The sequence below is a fragment of the Anopheles funestus genome, chromosome 3RL, assembly GCF_943734845.2.
Source record: "Anopheles funestus chromosome 3RL, idAnoFuneDA-416_04, whole genome shotgun sequence".
Taxonomy (NCBI): domain Eukaryota; kingdom Metazoa; phylum Arthropoda; class Insecta; order Diptera; family Culicidae; genus Anopheles; species Anopheles funestus.
In genome coordinates, this window is record NC_064599.1 from 39,002,867 (window position 1) to 39,022,992 (window position 20,126).

A 20,126-nucleotide genomic window follows, 5' to 3' on the forward strand; every position below is an offset into this window, starting at 1 on the left:
AACTGTAAAGATAAGAGTTAATATAAAATACTCAATATAGTTTGACACAAAACGCTAGGACCATTCTTATGTGATTAAAAAAGTCATACCATATACATTGCAAAACTAAACATTACTTACCAGTTTCCTAAAATTATTATACTTACTATTCGAGAAGTTCGCTCAATTTATTACAAAACAAAAATGATCATCCATCACCCAAACGTATCTGTATGTTTTCTCAGAAATCTTCGATTTATTTTTCGTAAATAACATAACACTTTCACTTGTTTTATCCGACTGCACCAGGCCTGCTCGAGGATGCCCACACTTCCATAGAGAGGCAATTGTGACTGCAATCAATTTACCGATTACTACCATCTAAAGTGTATTTGGATTCTTTTTTTTTGTTTTGCTTCCAGTTCACTAAGTGTTCCATATCATAACCATCGTATGTTTTTATGTATGTATGCATGTTTGTTTTGTATGTGTGTGAGTGTATATATATAATATATCGAGTACATTTGCCCTGGCCTACCTTCCATCGGATAAATAGTCGATCATTCGCTTCGTATCGCTTCTGGTTGTGCTCGGACGATTTTCTGGCTTCTGTTACGAGCTCACTAGCTGGTTTGTGCATAGTTTGCACCTCACATCGAGTCCATTACATTGCCTCGAAGGAAAATTTTGCTACCTTGCAAGAAAATTCACTACTAACACGAGTGATTTTAATTCGAACGAGCTAGAATGCCTAAATCGAACGTCTGCCATAGTACAGCAAAGGGCTAGTGTGAATTGCCTTTAGCTCTGCATTAGATTCTCCAATGAATTGCTGTACTAGTAAACCAGAAAGGAAGCTATATCCCGCACTATTTTCAATGGCAACAAGGCATAAACTGCAAATTCTAACGCAAATGCAAACCCTCCTAAATATTGTTCGTGTATAGCTTTTTTCTGCTTAGTATTTTTTACAATAAATATTAACGCAACTCGTACTGAAGCACAGATTGACGGATAGCTTCGTTTTAAACCATGTGTTTGTAGAATGGATGTGGTAATGGGGTCAAAAAACTCTGTCTCGTTCTATTGTTCTTAGTATCATCAGTATCTTAGCCCTGTTCGGTTGTTACTATTCTAGGTAGGTAGGTAGGATATAAAGAGTATAGGTCCGTAGTTATACATGTTTTACATCAACTGTTTGATTCAATAAACTTGCCCTCATTTTTTCATGGTTCTCACGTTTTATTCGCCTAATGTAGCTCAATTGTAATATGTTAGAATGAACAAAATTGAATCGGAGAATGATTTCTCAAGCTTCATTTCGATACTGTTACGGAGTGAAGGATATGTTGAAGTTGCCACGCTGCAGCGTTAATAGAAAGTAGAACCATCAAATTAAAAAAGTAACTTAATAATGCAAGTGTCAAATATAAATTTCTTTATGAATGTGTTGGAAGACAAAATCTTGTTTTTCTTTTGGAATATTATTACACTCGGTCGTTGGGAAGAAAATTGAAGAAGAAAATAAACTATGCCACTGTTTAATTCATTTCCAGTTATAGAGCAAATTTTTCATAATTACTTCAGTTAAGGAAATATGTAACACAATGTTAACTGCAAGATTCTTCAAAAATTCTACAATCGCTTCATTCGCTTTTCTCCTCCAATTAAATATACTCTTATCCTTTTGTTCGATTCCAAAGAATTCTCATTGCATTCTAAACGTCATTTTGTTCCTGTTCAAATAAGCTGTAGCGTACGTGACTGTTTTCAAATTCTAAGCCGACCATCAACTAAAACAAAATGAAAACGAAAATGGTTCCATTCTAACAATCCTGACGCCTAATCCTGCACCCAATCCTAGTCCACATTCCACACAGTAGCGAAGAGATTTTAGCAGCACTTTAGTGCTGGTAATCTTATTTTAATAGACCTTCATCCGAACCCTTACGGATTCTAGGTTGTGTTCCATGTTTCTGATATAATCTTTTTTTTAATTCATTCGTTTGACAGTTTCTGGTAAAAATTATGTTAGTAATTTAACTGATTATAAGTGGTACATTTACTGCATCAAACCAACTCACATAAATGTTTCGTTAAAAGAATATTGTATTGAACTACATGGTCGAATTGAAAGTTTTTTGTTGCTACATGCATTTCACACATCTTTTATACGAATTTCTTTTAAGGGTTAGTGTCCCGCCGGAGCACTGAGCTGTGATGAGCGGACCCTGTGTGTGTATGTTTCCGCCGACAGTAAGAACTTTCTTTTATTCACATTGAACAATTTGACAGATTTTCTATGCATCTAATCGAGAATTGCTCATTACAGGACACGAAGATCGAAAAAGAAATGATCTTAACGTAACACACCTGCTTTTCGCTACACTAAACTGCACCTTCTTGTAATAGTATCACTAGTGCCAGCGTTCGGTACGGTCTGTTCTACGATACCATTTGATATAATCGTTTATCGGCTTGTTTGATCGTTCCTTATGGTTGTTGTCCTCTACATTGTATTCCTTCACTCACGAAGCTTATTGTTATTATTCTGATTTTTTTTCTTCGTCAGTTTCTCCTTTTCTCACTACGCTAAATAGTTTGATCCGCTATGTATGTAAGTATCCCCTGTTTGTTTTCAATGCAATGTCTAGTAGTAGTGTTCATCTGACTGTGTTGATGAGTGTTGTGTTGTTCATCTACATCGTCGTCGTTTATTGTTGTCTTTCCCATAATATCATTCTCGTTGCTCGAGGATACTATTGAGGATGATTCGCCAGGATATGCAAGCCTAAAGTGGTGTTATTAGTTTGTTAGTATTATTATTAACGTAACTTATTGTCTACATCATCTATTGAGATTTAAAACACGATATAAACCTTTACTAATTTTTAAGGAATAATCAAAAAAACAAAAATCATTGCAATGGCAATGAATTCATACAATAATTACATATTATTGAAGAAAATGTTACATGAAGAAAACACAAAAAATATGAAAGAATCAACATTTTTGTAAACCAGTTAAGTTTGAAAAAAAAGTATGTAATTGTGTAGACTCAATGGATAAACATCGAATATTTATACATAAATTGCTACAGTATCATTTTTAAAAAGATTTATTATACATTTTTATACCTTGGCCAATTATTTTCAATGTTTGATTAGGTAATTATAAGTTGGATGTATTTAGAAAGCCTTGCAAGTTTCCCGTTGTTCAATGAAAATTTACCAATTTAATTTTATGATTTAATCCTTTTCCTTATCAAATCCCTTTCAAATTCGACATCCAAACGAAAGTCGAACTCGACAAAACACATCGCCACAAACAATTACGATTATCATTAGTGTATTGGTGACTTGTGAGATAAGCGGCAACGCTGCCCATATCGTGCTTATCATTATGCCTCTAGGAAAAATCCACAAGCTAAATATCCTCCCAACTCGAAGGTAGGCATCGTTCCGGGAAGCGATATGACTTGGAGTACTTCGCCTAGCAAACCACCAAAACCTCATGTGGAACAATTTTGTTTTCCAATTTACGCAATTTCATCGAACCACAGATAACACACTCGAACCGTCAAACGTCGCTCAAGCCGTTCCATTACACCGTCTTTTACAGTCCTGCTTGCATCAATCCCAGTGATGTTCCCGCATCTCGGGTTCTATCGATCGGGCAAACTTCCTACCGAAAATAATGCCAGCATAGCAACATACCATGGTGTGGCGAGAGATAAAGAAGTCCCGTCGGTTCGTTCATACGCCGGTGGAATGTGGGCTTGCCAAATCCGTCGGCATTGGAACCATTGGCATGTAGAAATTGATGTACCACGACGGATGGAGGTTTTGTAACTCGGTTCCATTAAGATCGCGATTCACGAAACACAAACACTTAAGCCGACATTGTTCATGGTGTGGAATGTTAGGCTTGTGTTTGCGTTGAACAGTTTTCCTCAGGGTTTATACGTTATCACAATTCCATTAAGTTGATAACAAGCTGATTTCTACTGGGACTATATTATATTAATATTTAGCTGAAAAAAAGTTACTCAGGTGAAAATTTAAACAAATCATTTGAAGCATAGGTTTAACAAAATCCTTAAAATTACTACATCAAATTACATTGAAGGGTTTTGGTATTAAATTACAAATAAAAATTGTGTGAGACAAAACAGTGATCTTTAATATTTTGATGCTTTAGTTTATAATGTGATCGAATACTCGAGTATTCATTGTTTAGTTTGTTTTGTTGTTCATTGTTATTCATTTATTCTACCTTCTGTTTACATTAGCTTTTAATTGCTACACAATAAATGTAAAGAGCCAACCACAAACCACTTTACGCATACATCACATTGAGAACAAAACGAGAAATTTCCTGCAGGCATTTGATTTGTTGGCACGTTGAACATCCCATACACTGCACAAGATATAAAGGTTTAGTTTCTTATACCTGACATACATTTTCCTGTGAATATTGAAATCCACACTTACGGTGAACGTACATTGCTTTGAACAGCTGAAATACCAATTACTGAGCAAATGCCTCGGGCAAAGCAAATTTTCCATTAAATAAATCGAGCTCAATTCATCCGGGATAGTTTCATGCCTTTATTTTATGTAGGACATGAAAATGTTATGTGCAAGATTTCGTACAATACAATTTAAAGAAAAAAATTAAATTATATATTTTTTTTTAAGTAAGGATAATTCATCCCAAAACTCATTTAGACATTATTCATGAGGAAAGTAAAAAAAAAGTTTTCCCAAAAGAATAATGCAATATTTAAGGATCATTTGGTCAGCTACTGGAAGAACTTTCCTTAGCTCCTAATTTCATACACCGCAAAACATTCCCTTCAACAAAAGCGCTATCCTAGAGGGCGAACGAGCATATCGTGGTTTGCTAATGAACTTATTTATTGTTAAAGCATAATTTAATTTACGCCCTTCTAACCTTCGATCCACCGGGAGCACTAAGGCTAGACCACGGTTCAACCACAAAGTGGAGGTCATTTCCGCCCGGACCGAAACCATCCTTACGAGATGAGAGCCATCTCCAATCGCTGCCAGTGGCTAGAAGGCGCAAAGCGGCTATCAATCAGGTAGTAACGATTTTATGAAACATCCCAAAGAATACACCTTCACCAAAACCTCTGCAAGAGGTGGCGGTAGGTTAAAAAGGACGAGGAGTAAAATGGAAAATTAATAACTCTCTTAAAACTCGAAACCGAACAGGATGCTTCCGTGGCTAATGGGAAGTATGTGCTGCAAATTGCATAAAATCAGGCGTCGCGTCGAAGCAGGCAGGTCAAAACGGATATCCATTCATTACTTTAATGGGCAACCATAGTAAAAAGGGGTCTAAATTTCAAACCAGCGTATCCCACAAGAAGAGATTCTGTTGAAATTCTGCCAGTGGATTTATATCTTCAATAAGCGTTTACGACGGTAGTTCGCTACTGGTGCTTTTTAATTATCAATCAATGCAGTTACCGCGGATTGTTAAATGTTGTCAGGTAATAGCCAGATAGCGCACTCATCGTACCACATCTTGTTATCTTGATAAGGAATCGTTCGAACTCAAATGTAGTGGTAGTCAATCCCGACCGAGCTCATCAATCTTTTATTAATTACACCAGCATCAAATACCAACCGAGCAGGACATTTTAGACATGCCTGCCGCCGCCTGTCATCTTGTGAAGCATTTTTAATTGACATTAAATTTCCCAACCAAACTCACCCGACCAAACATAAAAAACAACTAAAAATAAAAACCACCCCCGAACGTGGGAAAACAGGAACGCTCTCAGGATGGGGCATCCTATCCTTCGCCATCTTCATTTGCGTTCCCGGGATTATGGTGGGATTATCTACCGTGATTGAATGAAATTACCATACACAAATATGCTGACCCCGTATATACGACGACCAGCAGGATCGCCCGGTTGAGCGTTTGGGCACGCGGCGGTCGTTATCGCCTCGTGATCCGCACGGTAGCCCAATTGTACCTCACCCAACCAAATAAGCGATGGACGGATGTCAAACCATCGTTTTAGCAGGTACATGCACATGCCTAAACTGGTCCGTTTTGAGCCCACGCCGTGTCCGTGCTATTAATCGTGCTGATCGAATTAAGCGACGGTACGCTTTATAATTCATCCGACGTGAACAAAATCGTGTCTGATGATGGGGTTTTGTAATTACGTGCCGGGTACGGTTTCATTTTGACACGTCATTTTTATTCGTGCTTAGTGTTTACAGTTTTTGTTAGTAGTGAACACGCACTGAAACGGAACAAACTGGCGGAACAAGTGTTAAAATTTACACGAAGAACATACAGAATACATAGATTATAAGTTGTCAGTATTTTTACATTCTTTAATATCCTTTGTTTTATGTCAATGCAATTTTCGTAGCTTTTCAGAACTGAACTAACTGAGTTACATATATTGTATAGTAATTATTGCTTAATATTAATTTTCACAAAAAAAACAAAAGCCACCAAACATCAAATGACAAGAAAAGTATCCATTTTTCTTTTGCGCAAAAATGGAAGTCCGCTAACTCCTTCATCAATTATGCGCTTCTGCTACGTGCGTCATGAAACATGGTAATGGGTGCCATTTTCCAGTCGCTTAAATGGACAATACAATTAGGCAAACGACAGGCGCCAGCTAAATGAGTTTCTACATCAATTATCCAATTGCTAGCTGCTCGCCGCTCATCGTCGAGGCAATTCAGTTTGCTACCCTTACAGCAAGCACGTCGGTGTACATCTCACAGGATGATTCCATCATCCGATTCTTGCACCCGGCCATGTTGCGGTGCATGTTACGGTCGACGAATAATGGCAGGCGCGATACATACCATACCAATGCTACTCTTGCACATGTATGCGAATCAAATCCTGCCGTCAGTCATTCAGGCCACATTCGAGTAGTTAAATCATTCGAGCATGTTCCTTCACGTGATCCTGATGCTTGTAGTACGTTCTTCGTTCACACATGCAACTGACAGCTAAATTCGGCTGCCAGTCCGCATCAAATCGATGGCTACGAATGTTGGCCAGCAAAAGGGAAATTAATAACTCTAGCTAGATAAAACGTACAACCACTCGCACAAACGTCGCGCATGTCGCATCGAAACGATATTTGATCGGTTGTTATTGAACCGTTGTCAAAATTTATTATTGTGAATTACGCGTCCTTTTGCGTTCGGCGCAACCATAGCGATTTCCTGTGATGTAGCACTCAATTATGCATATTCAAGCCTTGAACATGCGAATGTATGCACTGGAGCTATGTGAAAAACAATACTGTTTGCATCAGTATCGAAGCATAATTATACATCGAACAGTAGTTTATTAAATTACTTATTTTGCAAATAATTGGCTGTGCCCAAGCATGACACTTTAATACATTGCGACAGAGTTATATATGAATTTCCTATTGTTAGTGTTGCGGGAAAACAAAATAATGAGATACAAAAAGCTAAAGAAATAATGATAAAAAAATGTTCTGTTACACGTTTTGTGTATAAAGTGTTTTACAAAGCTACAAAAATAACAAATAAACACGTTCAACAGCTACCCTTTGTGTTGCTGCTCATCAATTAAATTTCACAAATAGTTTCTTTTTTCAACAAACTCTCTTATTTCTAACAAATAACATAAGCTTGACTAAAATGAATTCCAGCGATAAAATTAAATAAAATGTTAAACAATGAGATGGAAGAGTAATAAATGAGTTTGAAATCAACAAACATATTTAAATATTTAACTTATCGTTTGTATTAAACAACCAAGCAACGACTATACCTGTACCTTAAAAGCAAATATAATCAATGGAATTGAAACATTAAAAAACAATTCAACAGCTGGAAAACATGAATAACCAGCTAACACGGATGACATGAAATTAATTAAATTATATTGAATGTATAAATCGAATGCACATGATGTTACAAAATACTCGACAGGTTATGAAGTTAAGCGATGGAAACCGCTGTGGAAACAAAACTAACTGCACGAAAAAAAATAATACAATTTAACTAGTTAATGTCTGAATCACATAATAAAAAATGTTATGTACATAAATCATCAAAACATAATCGTGTAAATGCTTTCCGACTAGCAGAAATGTAATTCTTTGATCGAAACATGACCTCTGCTTTGAACGATCAAAGCGTACTGTTAAACCATTCACCGTAAAGGTAAATGTGGCACTCCTGAAATTGTGATAGCCTTAGTGACAGGAAGCTTGTACATCGCGGGAGACAACGACAAGCAATGGCGTAAACATCCTTTTCCTTGTGGCATATATTTTATTATCCATCCATTTGACTTATCCACAGGTTAAAATAAGCGTATTCATCGAATGACTAGCAAAACTCATCGATTCAACATCTCCGGCACAAGACGTGTCGCAAACTCGTCATTACTATGCTTATGATTTCTAACACGTCGCAATCGATCAAGCAATTCTTTTATTGGTATAAATTGAATAATAAGCTACAAATAAATCGATAATAGTCTCTGATTCAAAATTAGAATGAAGAAAAAAAATTATTCAGTATCTAGACGACTACATTGAATCCTCCGATTTTGGGCAAATATGAATAAGCATAAGTATACAATCAGTTTGTTAATGAAGAATAAGAATATTTTAAAGCAATCCAACTATACATTTTCAGAAACAAATTAATTTTTCAAATAAAAAGTGCGATCATTTAAACAAGATGGTATTTTTTACACCAATTTAAATGGGTTTTCCAAACTGTTTTTTTATTTATTTATTATCCCATCCGAGATGGATAACGAAATACTTCTAAATCTCAAGCAGCGGAAAATTGTGATTTCACTCGTTGCTCATCATACTTCTCTCAGTGACCGAAAAGCGTACAACTGATGTGAGTCAATTTGGTGTAAACCGCCTACCGTGCATAAACGTTAGCTTCCCACCAAAGACCAATAAAAATGGAAAATCGAACACTGCGAATCAGAAGCGCTAGACGAAGAAGGAGGAAAATAAACTGTCAGATCCTCATAACCGAACATGATCCGGTGCCTAGAACCTACTTGTGGCTTATCACAATGGAACAAAAAGGAAAATAACCGTAAGCTTTCCCATCGAACCCTGCCCATTTCGACCAATGTATAAATCCTTCGATGAAAAATGGCGTCCACTCGGTAGGTGGCGGATAAAGTGGATCCAAAAAAAGCCTCATACTCGCGCGCACACACACACCCGATCAGGTTGAAAACGGTATCAGGATAGGTTTTAGCTGTACCACCTTTTCCGTCCGGAAAAGCCCATTTTTTCTGCCGTGTAAGAGGAAATTGAAATTTTATTGATTTAGTTGTCACCAAGCCGAACTGTAACGGTAGAGACATTTTGACGGAAAAATGTACATTTAACGTAACTAAGGGACTAAGCCGTGTGCTGTGAGGTTATTTTTTTTTTGCTACGTTCGTGCCACAATATTTTAAACATTCCATTCGTAAAGCTCACAGGTAAAAGAGCCACCGAGACATTTTGCAAACATTGTTATGCGAAACGCGCTTCATAATTGCCGTTCGTCGTGTGCCAAATTGCGATCGATTTCAGCTCATCCCGACCTGGGAACGAATCGAAGTGATGCAAATTTATACTTGATTATTTGACATTGGGATGGAGGTTTTTCTTTCCACTTTTCTCGTCAGCTGGGAAATTCTTTCGTTTGCTATGGAAATCGCTCACATTACATCCAGCTCAGCGCACTAGCCCAGAAGTAGAAACACCTGTCGAGCACTTGAATTCTATGCAAATGTGTCAGTGACTTCAGTAGAGCTTTCCGTATGCCGGTGTTCTATTCAATTACTGTAATTACGGTTGAACATCGTTTCGGAACAAAAAAATATTCCAAGAAACGTGGAGTTAAATTTCCATTTCCCTGATCCGGAAAGCTTGCAGGTAACGTAGGTAACGCAATCGAATCGAATAAGTTACAATTATTGATCACTACTGATGAAGCTTGTCAAAGAAATTTATTGTCTTTTAGTAGAACTCAAAGCGATACCAAACTCAAATGGTAATGGAGGTAATGTAACTAAATTATCTTTTGAAATATAGTTTCCAAACCGTTACTCACCTTGCATTTCGGTCCATTTTAAACAATTAATTCTTCCCTCTACTGTCACTTTAGAATCCAGCCCCATCCAGAATATCTGGCAGTATCAAGGGAGGACAGTTTAGCGGAGTGCACGTTACCCTTGGGGCCGGATCATTTTCCGGACCAGCCACACATACGCACTGCAAACAGTTTCCAGTTTCTTGTTTCAGTACTGCCCCCACCGGATATGTAACACCTATAGAGAGATACAGAGAATAAGGAAAAATGAGCATATTGTCATTTTCATATGTTCTTACAATTTTTTGAAGATATAAACAAAGATCCAGCATACTCACCCATAACAATACAGTGCTGTTCACTTTGCTCCTGTTTCGTGGGGGATTTTGTAGTACTACTGCTAATACTACTGCTACTACTAATCGAAGGAACTTCTGGATAGATCAGCTCCGAATGGTTCGTCCCATCGACGTAGTCCGTCTCGAGTGTCGTTGAATTGAGAATATCAATAACTGACGCCGGTGAGGCAGGCAACTGCGTAGACGGCTGCCTTTCACCAAGACTATATTTCCCCTGGGTAACATTTGTCGTTAGCATGATGGCTGGTGCAATAACACCAGCATCTTCTGAACGTTGCTCACCGGTGTCCTCTTCTGTGTCTTCTTCGTCACTGTCCGTGTCATCAGAATCCTCATCATTCGAACCGTTTAAGGGTTGATCTTGCACCACCCGGGAAGATACTCGTCCATCGAAGCTCAGCACGTCTCGATACTGTTGCCCGTCCGGGATATGCATGTCCTGATTTTCAGTTCCAACCTCTGGCCCGCCCATCGCTCCACTATCGTCGAACATTTCCACATGTCCTGACGACGTGATAATGTAGTGCTGTGGAACATCTCGATCATGGTTTCGTTGCGATGTTGATCGGTGCTCGGACTCTGGTTCGCGAATCATGCCATATCCATAACCTCCAAATTGCTGTTGCTGTTCTAAGCCAGCCGTGTGTACCTTATCCTGAGAACCATTTTGTCCATTGTTTGCATACGTTTCATCAAGCGATTGATCGTAGGGTTTCTTGAGCGCTTTTTTCCTGCTAGAATCAACTGGGAACACTTTCGGTAATGCGTCACTTGCAATCGCCACTGTTGGTTTACGATCACCATTAGATGCAGGTTTTCTAATAATTTCTTTGAATTCGCATAACAACTTGTAACTGGGTTTTTTACTTTCGGTCATTCGATCATCAACCTTAGGTCCATGTTTCGCTTTTCGAGCACCGTCCACGAATTTTCCCTCCCTAGGTGGAATGCTCGTGATTGGCCCCGTAGATACCGGACGGTACATCATTATTGGAGGCGTCTGAGGGAAGCTTAAAATATTTTTGGGTATTCCTTCGATCGTGTCCGGCGTGTGTACCGATCCGTGATGGGTAACCGCTTCTGAAGAAGTATGATCTGCGTTCTGCGCACGTGATGAAGGTGTCGAGATCGGTAATGTACTACTAACAACCGTAGTTGCACCGTCGGTCAGTGTATCTGCTAGTGTTAGGTGTGTTGCACCGTTGCTGCCATCGTTACCGTTCATTGATGTTGAGTCCGAGGATCCTTGAGATTTTGCCGTTTGCATGCCTACTACGTTTGCTGTGCTGGTTGCGATCGATGCCTCTGATATCAACTCTGATGAAGTTTGATCACCTTTTAATACTTGTTGAGAAGATCCTATTTGTGATTCCGATTCTTCAGCTGACTTTGCGAAAGAATCTATGAGAGTAAGAAAGTAATTAAATTATCTCCATAGAACGTAACTTAGTACACTAATACTGGATTATCAAATTTATGTTGCTCTAAAATTAATGGCTCTCCTTATGGGGAAAAGAAAACAAATACCGGCAATTGTTAGGCTCAACTTCGAAGTACAATGTGGCAATCATGTTTGCCCTTTAATACAAAAAAGCTCTAAAAGAATGAACTTTCTTGAAACAATCGTGAGATTGTGGAGAGGTAACATATTCACATGCTTCCGCTTTTTAAGACTACGATATTAACTTTAGCAGCATATGGAGGCATTTGCTGGCATTGGATATCTAATACGCACATACACATATCGACTTATGTTGAATCATTTTGCTCTAGGTATCTACAGCGTATTATTTTGCAACATCGAAAGTACCTCCAGAGTAAGATACCACGATGTGGACCATCGTCTATGGTTCCGCATGAAGTTTGACAGCATACTTTCTTGGATGCGGTGGAGTTGGACGGAAGGTTCTTGAATACCATGATGCGTAAAATATCCTTAATTCGTTGTAGAATCGTAAAATTAATTACTCTCATTTCCTACTCTCAATGATCTACTCAAATGATTTCATTTCGTTGAGATTCTTGTATTGAAATTTCGCTTTCCTTCGGTTACGTTTTGTTACCATTATCTCAAACATTTGTTTTGCAAAAAGCAAAGGCGTAAAAGAGAAAAACAGGATGGTCTGTTGTGATTCTGTTGCCCGCTGTATAACAGTATTGTCCCTGAACAATCGAAAACATAAAGAGTTGTTCCAAAGACAATAGTACCCAACCGGACTCTACCAAAGAGAACCTAATCACTGGAATAGCAAGGGTTTCGAACGAGGCCAATAACACAATAGGAAAACTAAATGCAACTACAATACGGTACATAATTGCAATAGCTTTTAGCAACTTCACCATCAATTTTATAGTCCATAGTCGCAAGCCAAAAAAGGAAGAAATTACCTTACTACAATAAAATAAAAATAAGTAAATATAATTTTAATATCAGATTTTATATGGTTGTATGTAATATACATGTACAAAATAAAACATAAAAAGTGTTTCTGCCATACTTTCCCTAACCTTACACGAGTTCAAATACGGCAAAGGTTCTCTACGTTCGCTCAATTCACCACTCAGATCTCCTAGCCTTGGACCTTTGCCAAGCAATCAAAGCCATGGTTTTGCAGGGAAAAATCGTTGAAAAATTGCATTACCTTAAGTGACACTCTCCATTTCCTAGCCTTCTGTCCGTGCTCCTACTTTGTCCTGCTATATAGCCTCCTTTGTCGCACAAAGCGTATGCCCATAAATTGCATTATGAATTTAGGAGAGGCCGAGCCTTTTCCAAAAAGATAAATTACAATACAGCCAACAACAGGACTACACGGAAAAGCGGCATGGAATATCACATGCTCGTAGATGAAAAATGTTCATCTGATTATAAGCCTGACCTAAATGCTGCCAAAAAGCATCCGATAGGCTTATGGGTTCTATAAAACACTACATATCGATCGGTTTGTGATGTGGTAAAAGGGTAGCATTAATTTACGACGAACAGATAAAAGATTGTCCACTGCACGTGACGCATCATTGCGGGGAAGGGTTTACTAACACAATCTTTACTGCACAATGTGTTTGGATCATGTAACGTTTGCTCTGAAACCATAAAATTGTAGCTATAAATTTACCTATACAACTGCCTCAGCTGTATTTGATATGTCCTCAAAATGGGGCTTGTTAGAAATATGATATTTTTCATACTACGGCCTTTGCGGTCTGTACGAATAAAAAAGTGTAACAAACAAAACAATTCAAAACCTGAAAACCCTTATCTCATTTCACTCGAATGTCTCATAAAATGGTTTGAAATCATTACAAAGTACTTTGTTTTGATATAGTACAGGCAGAGATTTTCCTATGTGTGTGTGGAAAACCTCTTTTTCCAGATTTATATACAACGAATTCAATCATATTTTCTTTCCCTTTTAGTTAACATCACTTACCGCACTGTTTCCACCAGCAGAATATTTCCCCATCAATACAGAGACAAATTTCACACGGGTCAAGTCGTTGTATCTACAGCAAAAGAGAAAACGAAGTAAAGAATAATCATTTTCCAGCACAAATACCGTACTGTAAGTAACACTCACACCCGCCCACATCACCTACCTTCTGTCCGTGGTCATACTTGTAATCGTCAACCAGACATGATTCCGCCTTCTGCAGCTCACCACGATCGTTATCGTTAATGATGTCAGAGAGCATCTCCTGATCGTACCGGGCTTCGGTTTGTTCCGCGTCCAAATCGATGCTGTTTCGAAAGTGTTGCTCCACATCCATGAAGTGTGCCGGCACTGGTAAGGAAACGGGAAGTGAGGAAGAAAAAAACAAACGCAAAACCATAAGCATCACAGCACATCAGCAACATTAATTAATCGATCCCACGAAGCAATCTCCGCGCGACGGGCGGGAAAAACTTTCTTGGTGCGATTTTTCATCCTTCCCGCAACAGAACCTTTGGCAAACATTGTATAATCCACTTCGGGCGTCATTCATCAAGCAACGTCTGCAAATGAATCAACAAAACAAAAACGTCCACTTGGCAGAATTTAAAGACAAAAAAGGCTCCAGCCAGAATGCTTATTTCGTTCCGCCTGTTGAAGAATACTCTGGATAAGGATTCAATTCTGAAACCGTTGCTGGAAATGATAAACAACCGCCAGCCCATTTATTCTCACCACAAACGACTTTGTGGGGACTAGCGGCAAGTTGCTTATCGTTATTATTTCCGGTTGAAATGTGCAGTAAAGGTTCGGAAGATAGTGCATCTTTTACACAAATACGTACACATGGAATAAAAAAAATACCCCACCACACACACACACCCTACTTAGTACCGTAAAGCTGGGTAGGAAAATTAAACTATGTGCAGTAAAAACGCAACTTTTCTTATCGCCGTTTCTACACTCATTTCTTGTGGACATGCACAGTACTGTCCTAGCTGTATCTGTCCTGTTTGGGGTTGGGGATGGGTGGACCACTTCTTCACTTCCACTCGAACCAAACAACCGAAGAAACGATGCTGCTCAACGATAGTTATCCTTGCCGCAGTCGCGCATTGTAAAAGCCACAAAGTGCAGCTGTACGATGTACAATCATCTTTTTTCCATCTCAGCCCGTGAAAAATCGATCGAGAAAAAGTGTTTCCAGGGTTCCACCTTCCCAACGGCTGCATCCATGCTGCATTAGTTCGTTCGACTTGCTCTTGATAATTCTTCTTTCCTTCCGCTGGCTCACACAATGTGCTCCGTACAATTGTTCCAAGTTTTTCTGGTGCTTTCCTTTGCCAAAGAAAACCGGAAAATGGGAAGTATAGCGTCAACATGCTTACAAGTTTGCCAAAATGATAGACGAGACTCGTGAACCGGCAGCAATGGAGCAAGGGGAGATGATGACAGCCGAACGGGTTGAAAACGGCGACAGAGCGTTAAAGTATTCACAGCTTGCACTTGGTCGTTGCACAATTCATGCTTGCGTACTTGAACCCTTTTCCGAACAATTCCGTTCTTATAGAACGTTGCTGTGTATGTGTGTGTGTCTGTGTCTCGAAGCTGCTTCTTATGTTTGTCTTCCTCGTGTTGATAAATATTCGAAAAAGTGCAATGGCTTTGGGATAGAAATTTCTTTAAGAAATAAAAACCATTGCAGGGTTGTTCGTCTATTTTAAAGACAAGTATAGAAAAAAAGTAAAATAATGTTTTAGTGTTAGAAATTATAACTTTGTTATCAAAAATATTAACCTAATCCTAATAATTTTTACAAACTTTTCTATATTATTGTCTATATATTGAAGGGCGACCCCGTGGTGTATATGGTAGCGGCGTCGGTCTTCAGCCGACAGGAACGGATGTCAAATCCCGGATCGTACGAGGACTGACAATCCTGCCGCGAGTAAATTAAATCAAGTAAAGATAGAAATGACAGGAAGACCTTGAGATACTAATGACACATAAGAAGAAGATATTACGAACATACGGGCTCAGTTGTCAATTATTTGTTAAATCATTTTAAAATTATTTACAATTACAAATTATTGTCTTCCTGCGCGTACAGTTACCACGAATACATATCACGATGAAGGGAGCGATTCATATTCTTGCAAATTTTTGTTAAAATTCGTTATCGATAAATACAACAAAGGTAGTTCTGAAAGGATTTTACTCTTTTCTAATTAATCCCTCCTTATTATTAATGCTCATAGGCTATGATCTCAAGGCTATTTTATATCGACTGACTGAAACCTGAACAATCATTCAAAGTTCAGAAACATAATTACTTAATACTTTAATAATTAACTAAGTGATAAGTTTACGTACAACTAAGTAATAAGCACTATAATAAGTAGTCATTTCCAAGATCATATTTTCACTCAAGTTTTTTAAATAACATTTTTTCACTTAACTTAAATAAAAAATACATTTGTGTAGCGCAGGCAAGCATCCCTGCAAACAAAATGCAGTATGATGAGCTTAAGCGAATGTTTAGGAACAGCAATGAGGTATGCATCTGGAAAGATGGAATACAAAACCACCATTTTCAAAACTGCATCGTTTTCCGTAGTGTGAAGCTGACATAACCATACGAAAGCTTTTCAAACCTCGTACGAATGCTAAAGCTATATGGTCGTCTCTTTATGCACAAGTTATGGTGGTCTTCATTCTTCTTCTTTAAATATCATAAACATTCATACACTTCGTCTTCCACCTTCGGCTCTCACGCCGGCATATAGCAAAACTTTACTACCCCAAGAAGAACTCTCGGAACAAGTTGAGGAAAATAATGGTTCACAATGTTTTCACATGGGGCGATAAAAACTCCCCAACCGTTCCACACTTTTGAGAAGATTTTCCCAGACCTACGATGTCCTTTGCTCAAACTCGTCTTCGAATGTCTCAATACAATGGGGCAGCTGAACTTCACACCAGGCAAAGATTTGACCAACAGTCTCATCGGGAGAATCTCAGCTCAGTGGACTGAGGGGTAAACTTTTGGTAGAACTTTTTCCCCATCTGGACTTGTCTTGCTTGTACCGATTGTCTTTCACCCTCATCGTTGCACCATCCAGTATGGCACCTCGGATTGAAGATGCTATTCGCTTTTTTCTCTATTATCTACTGGCAATAGCTGAAGTGATTGGAAAGTTTATACTTCCCTTCGGTAAGGTGGTGGGGTAATTTGTAGACTTTACGGTTATTTTTATAGCAAATGTTTTCTTTTCTTGTGTCGTGATTTCGAACATAATTTCGAGCATAAAGTGAAAAATTGAGTTGTAAACCTGCTGTTCATGATTCGATCATTGCCAATCGGGATGCTTATGACGACTTTATTATTACTGTTTAAGCATGAAACGAGCGCATTCATTGATTGCCATTGAACAAATTTAACAGCTTTTTATAACGAGGGTAGACGAGCATTTTCTTTTCTCCTTATTTATCAACGATAGTATTTGTACTATTATTGAATTTTAGTTTTTCTTCAGCTAACCTCTGCTACTCAAATAAAAAATATGATGTTCTGTTTTGCAAGAAAAAAATCCCTACACTTCCTGCAATGAACCATTCTTTTTTAATTTTAATGTTTTGAATTATGTTATGCTAATTTTATATTTTCATCTCAAAATCATCCGTGAAGCTTACAGTTTTATTCTTCAGCACGAAAATGACACACGATTTTTATAAATTTCTGTTGGAAAACTAGAGGTACCGAACCCACATATAATAAATAATCAAGCATTAACTTTGCACCAAGCGAGAATGAAGCATGTATTAAACAATGTTTTGTCATTCATGAAAATAGATTTTTATTTTCATCTTCCAAATCATTTCTTCTCATAATCCCTGTTTAAGGTAGCATCGCAACGAAAGGCTTGCATACTCACTCACACAGTGAAAAAGCATTCGCGGAAAACATTTCAGAAGCCGATGAAAGTATTATCACCTCAGACGTTTCAGCCGCCATAGCTCCTCCTGGGTTTTTCCTCTTCCCAGCTCTGCCAACTTATGAAACTTTTACATAGAATACTAACTGTTTCGTGGTGGGTAGTACCTGGCAGGGTAGTTGGCAAAAGTTTACCTTTCTACTGCAAGCATCCGTAAGCGGATGATCTGTCGCCGAGCTGTTGCTTTCACGTTTTTGTTAGAAAGTCGGTGAAAAAGACATGCTTGCTGGTGAAGTTTTACAACGTTCGTAGAACATGTTGGCATATTAGCTAACTCGTTCGGTTTGTGGTTAGAAATATCTCAAGTTTTCAAGAATGATAGCAAGATACAGAGCCTCTATTAGTAGTTAAAGTTATGGAAAGAAATTCTAACCCCCAGGTGCTTCAGTACCCGGCCAACGGTGGGAAGTTGTTGGGAAAGTTTCGGAGATAGAATGTTCCTGAGTACCCACTACAACCGATGGTAAGTGGTTTTGGTTTCTTCTGATTTCAATTGGCCAGTTTCCATGAATAAGTTGCTCAATCGGTTTTCTTTTGTTGTATGATCAATTTCAGCTTAAGTTTAATTTATTTTCATACATTCTCTAGAGAAGTTGAAAGTTTTTCTTTATTTAGGGTTTAAATAAATTAAATAAATCAGTGTTCTTGTTTGAAAATAATTGGTTTCCAAACTTCATTGCTTAAATCGAAAATAATTATTTTTGCATAAATTGTTAAGTACCTTACATGATATAATTTTCCATCATAATCGATTTCTTTTCTCATTTTCCCCAAACCTTTAAACATTATACCTTATTACTTTTCTTATAAATAAATTATTTATACAAAAAGATTTGTACGCAAACTTTCACCAATTTTCCCAACCTTTCTACAATCACTCACAGAAAGTTATCGTGCACTACAGTTGCTACTACATCACTTCTTCCGCTGTTTCAAATCTTAACAGTACGCTGCTATCGCAACCGCCCGATCGTAGACCCAAAGACGAATAACGTTCAATGCACAAAATTACCCAAGCGCAAAGAAAGCAGTTTATCCGGTCCCCTCCACCAGTTACGGAAACCTTTGTGAGAGCCTAATCAGCTGCGCTGATAAGATGCAATTAAACTTTCTCAACAAATTTCCTCACCTCCCTCGCAGGTCCTTACGCTATTGACCTTCTAATCCATCTCAGCTTCGCACGCAAAACTGTAGGCCGAGTGAATGTGTCATGGTTGCGAGAAGAAGTTTTAATATTTATGGAAACTTTGTTTCCCTCCAAACGAGCAACCGGATGCCATATCGGGGTACTTTCTTTGCCGTTTTCCTTCTTTTTTATTACAAAGTGCACCGAACGTTAAGCCAATGAAAGCATTGAGAAGATCAGTTTTATTTTATTTTCATTCGGCTTTCTTTATGCTCCACATCGCCACCCGCAATGCTTTTCACGTCTGTTAACTCGCCAATTTTCTCGCGAGGATTGAAAATCATAGCTTTCCGGCTGATTGAATTAAGAGCTTCGTAGCCGGGCAGAGATCGCTACCAGTGCAAGTGTCAAAACAAGGGCTGCCATGCCATCGGGCATGGTTTCGTGCGGATCAACCGGCAGCTTCGCGAAATCTTAGCGTTTCCGCAAGAACCTAAATTTCACAGCTCACGGTCCCACGGGGTGGCAGGAAACGTTCTTGCCTAACTTCAGCTTCCGAACGATCGCCGGCGCACTGAGCACCAAATGTTCGTCCGGGTGTGGAAAACTTCTGTTCTGAAAAATAAAGTGAAGTGACTCTCTGGTGGCAACGTTTGAGGTAAAGTTTTACTGTACCGCTACTTGAGTATTGCTTATCCACCGCCTGAATAAAAAAGGCAAGCAACAACGAATGCGCGACTGTTTTTCCAACTGCCGCAAGCGGGATTCGTGGCCGTCAAAGTAAGGCTCATTAAAATAATAAACCAAACCGGTCCAGAAAAGTTTGGCTTTCTACGCGTGTGAAGTTTATCGAGTTTAGGAAATACAATGAAGCTGAAGGAGAATTGAAAAAAAGAATGGCCACAACTGACACAAAATAACTTATGTTTTAATAATTTTTCAATTTCATTGCAATTGTATTTCAAAATAGTTTCCTATTCACACAAAATCTTCGTTAATGCATAAAGACCAAACTTATAAAACTTACCAAAATAAAACAATACATTTCATAAAAATGGAAACAATATAAATATGGGGAAAATTCCTACAACATACACATATCTGTGAGTAAGTCCACAAGAAAAAGG

At 38.3% G+C, this 20,126-nt stretch overlaps 1 protein-coding gene across 12 annotated transcripts in view; it reads right to left on the reverse strand.

Annotated features, from left to right (window-relative positions):
* Positions 1–1,129: 1,129 nt before the first annotated feature.
* The window catches only part of LOC125768847 (uncharacterized), a 63,645-nt gene continuing 44,648 nt past the window's right edge, over positions 1,130–20,126 (reverse strand). For all 12 annotated transcript variants that reach the window (XM_049437082.1, XM_049437076.1, XM_049437073.1 and 9 more), the window contains exons 4-8: positions 14,045–14,229; positions 13,879–13,951; positions 10,427–11,848; positions 10,110–10,326; positions 1,130–2,770 (exon numbers count right to left, since the gene is read on the reverse strand). In XM_049437082.1, the coding sequence (XP_049293039.1) occupies positions 10,160–10,326; positions 10,427–11,848; positions 13,879–13,951; positions 14,045–14,229 (1,847 nt within the window). In that variant the 3' untranslated portion in view covers positions 1,130–2,770; positions 10,110–10,159. The remainder of the gene's footprint in view (positions 2,771–10,109; positions 10,327–10,426; positions 11,849–13,878; positions 13,952–14,044; positions 14,230–20,126) is intronic.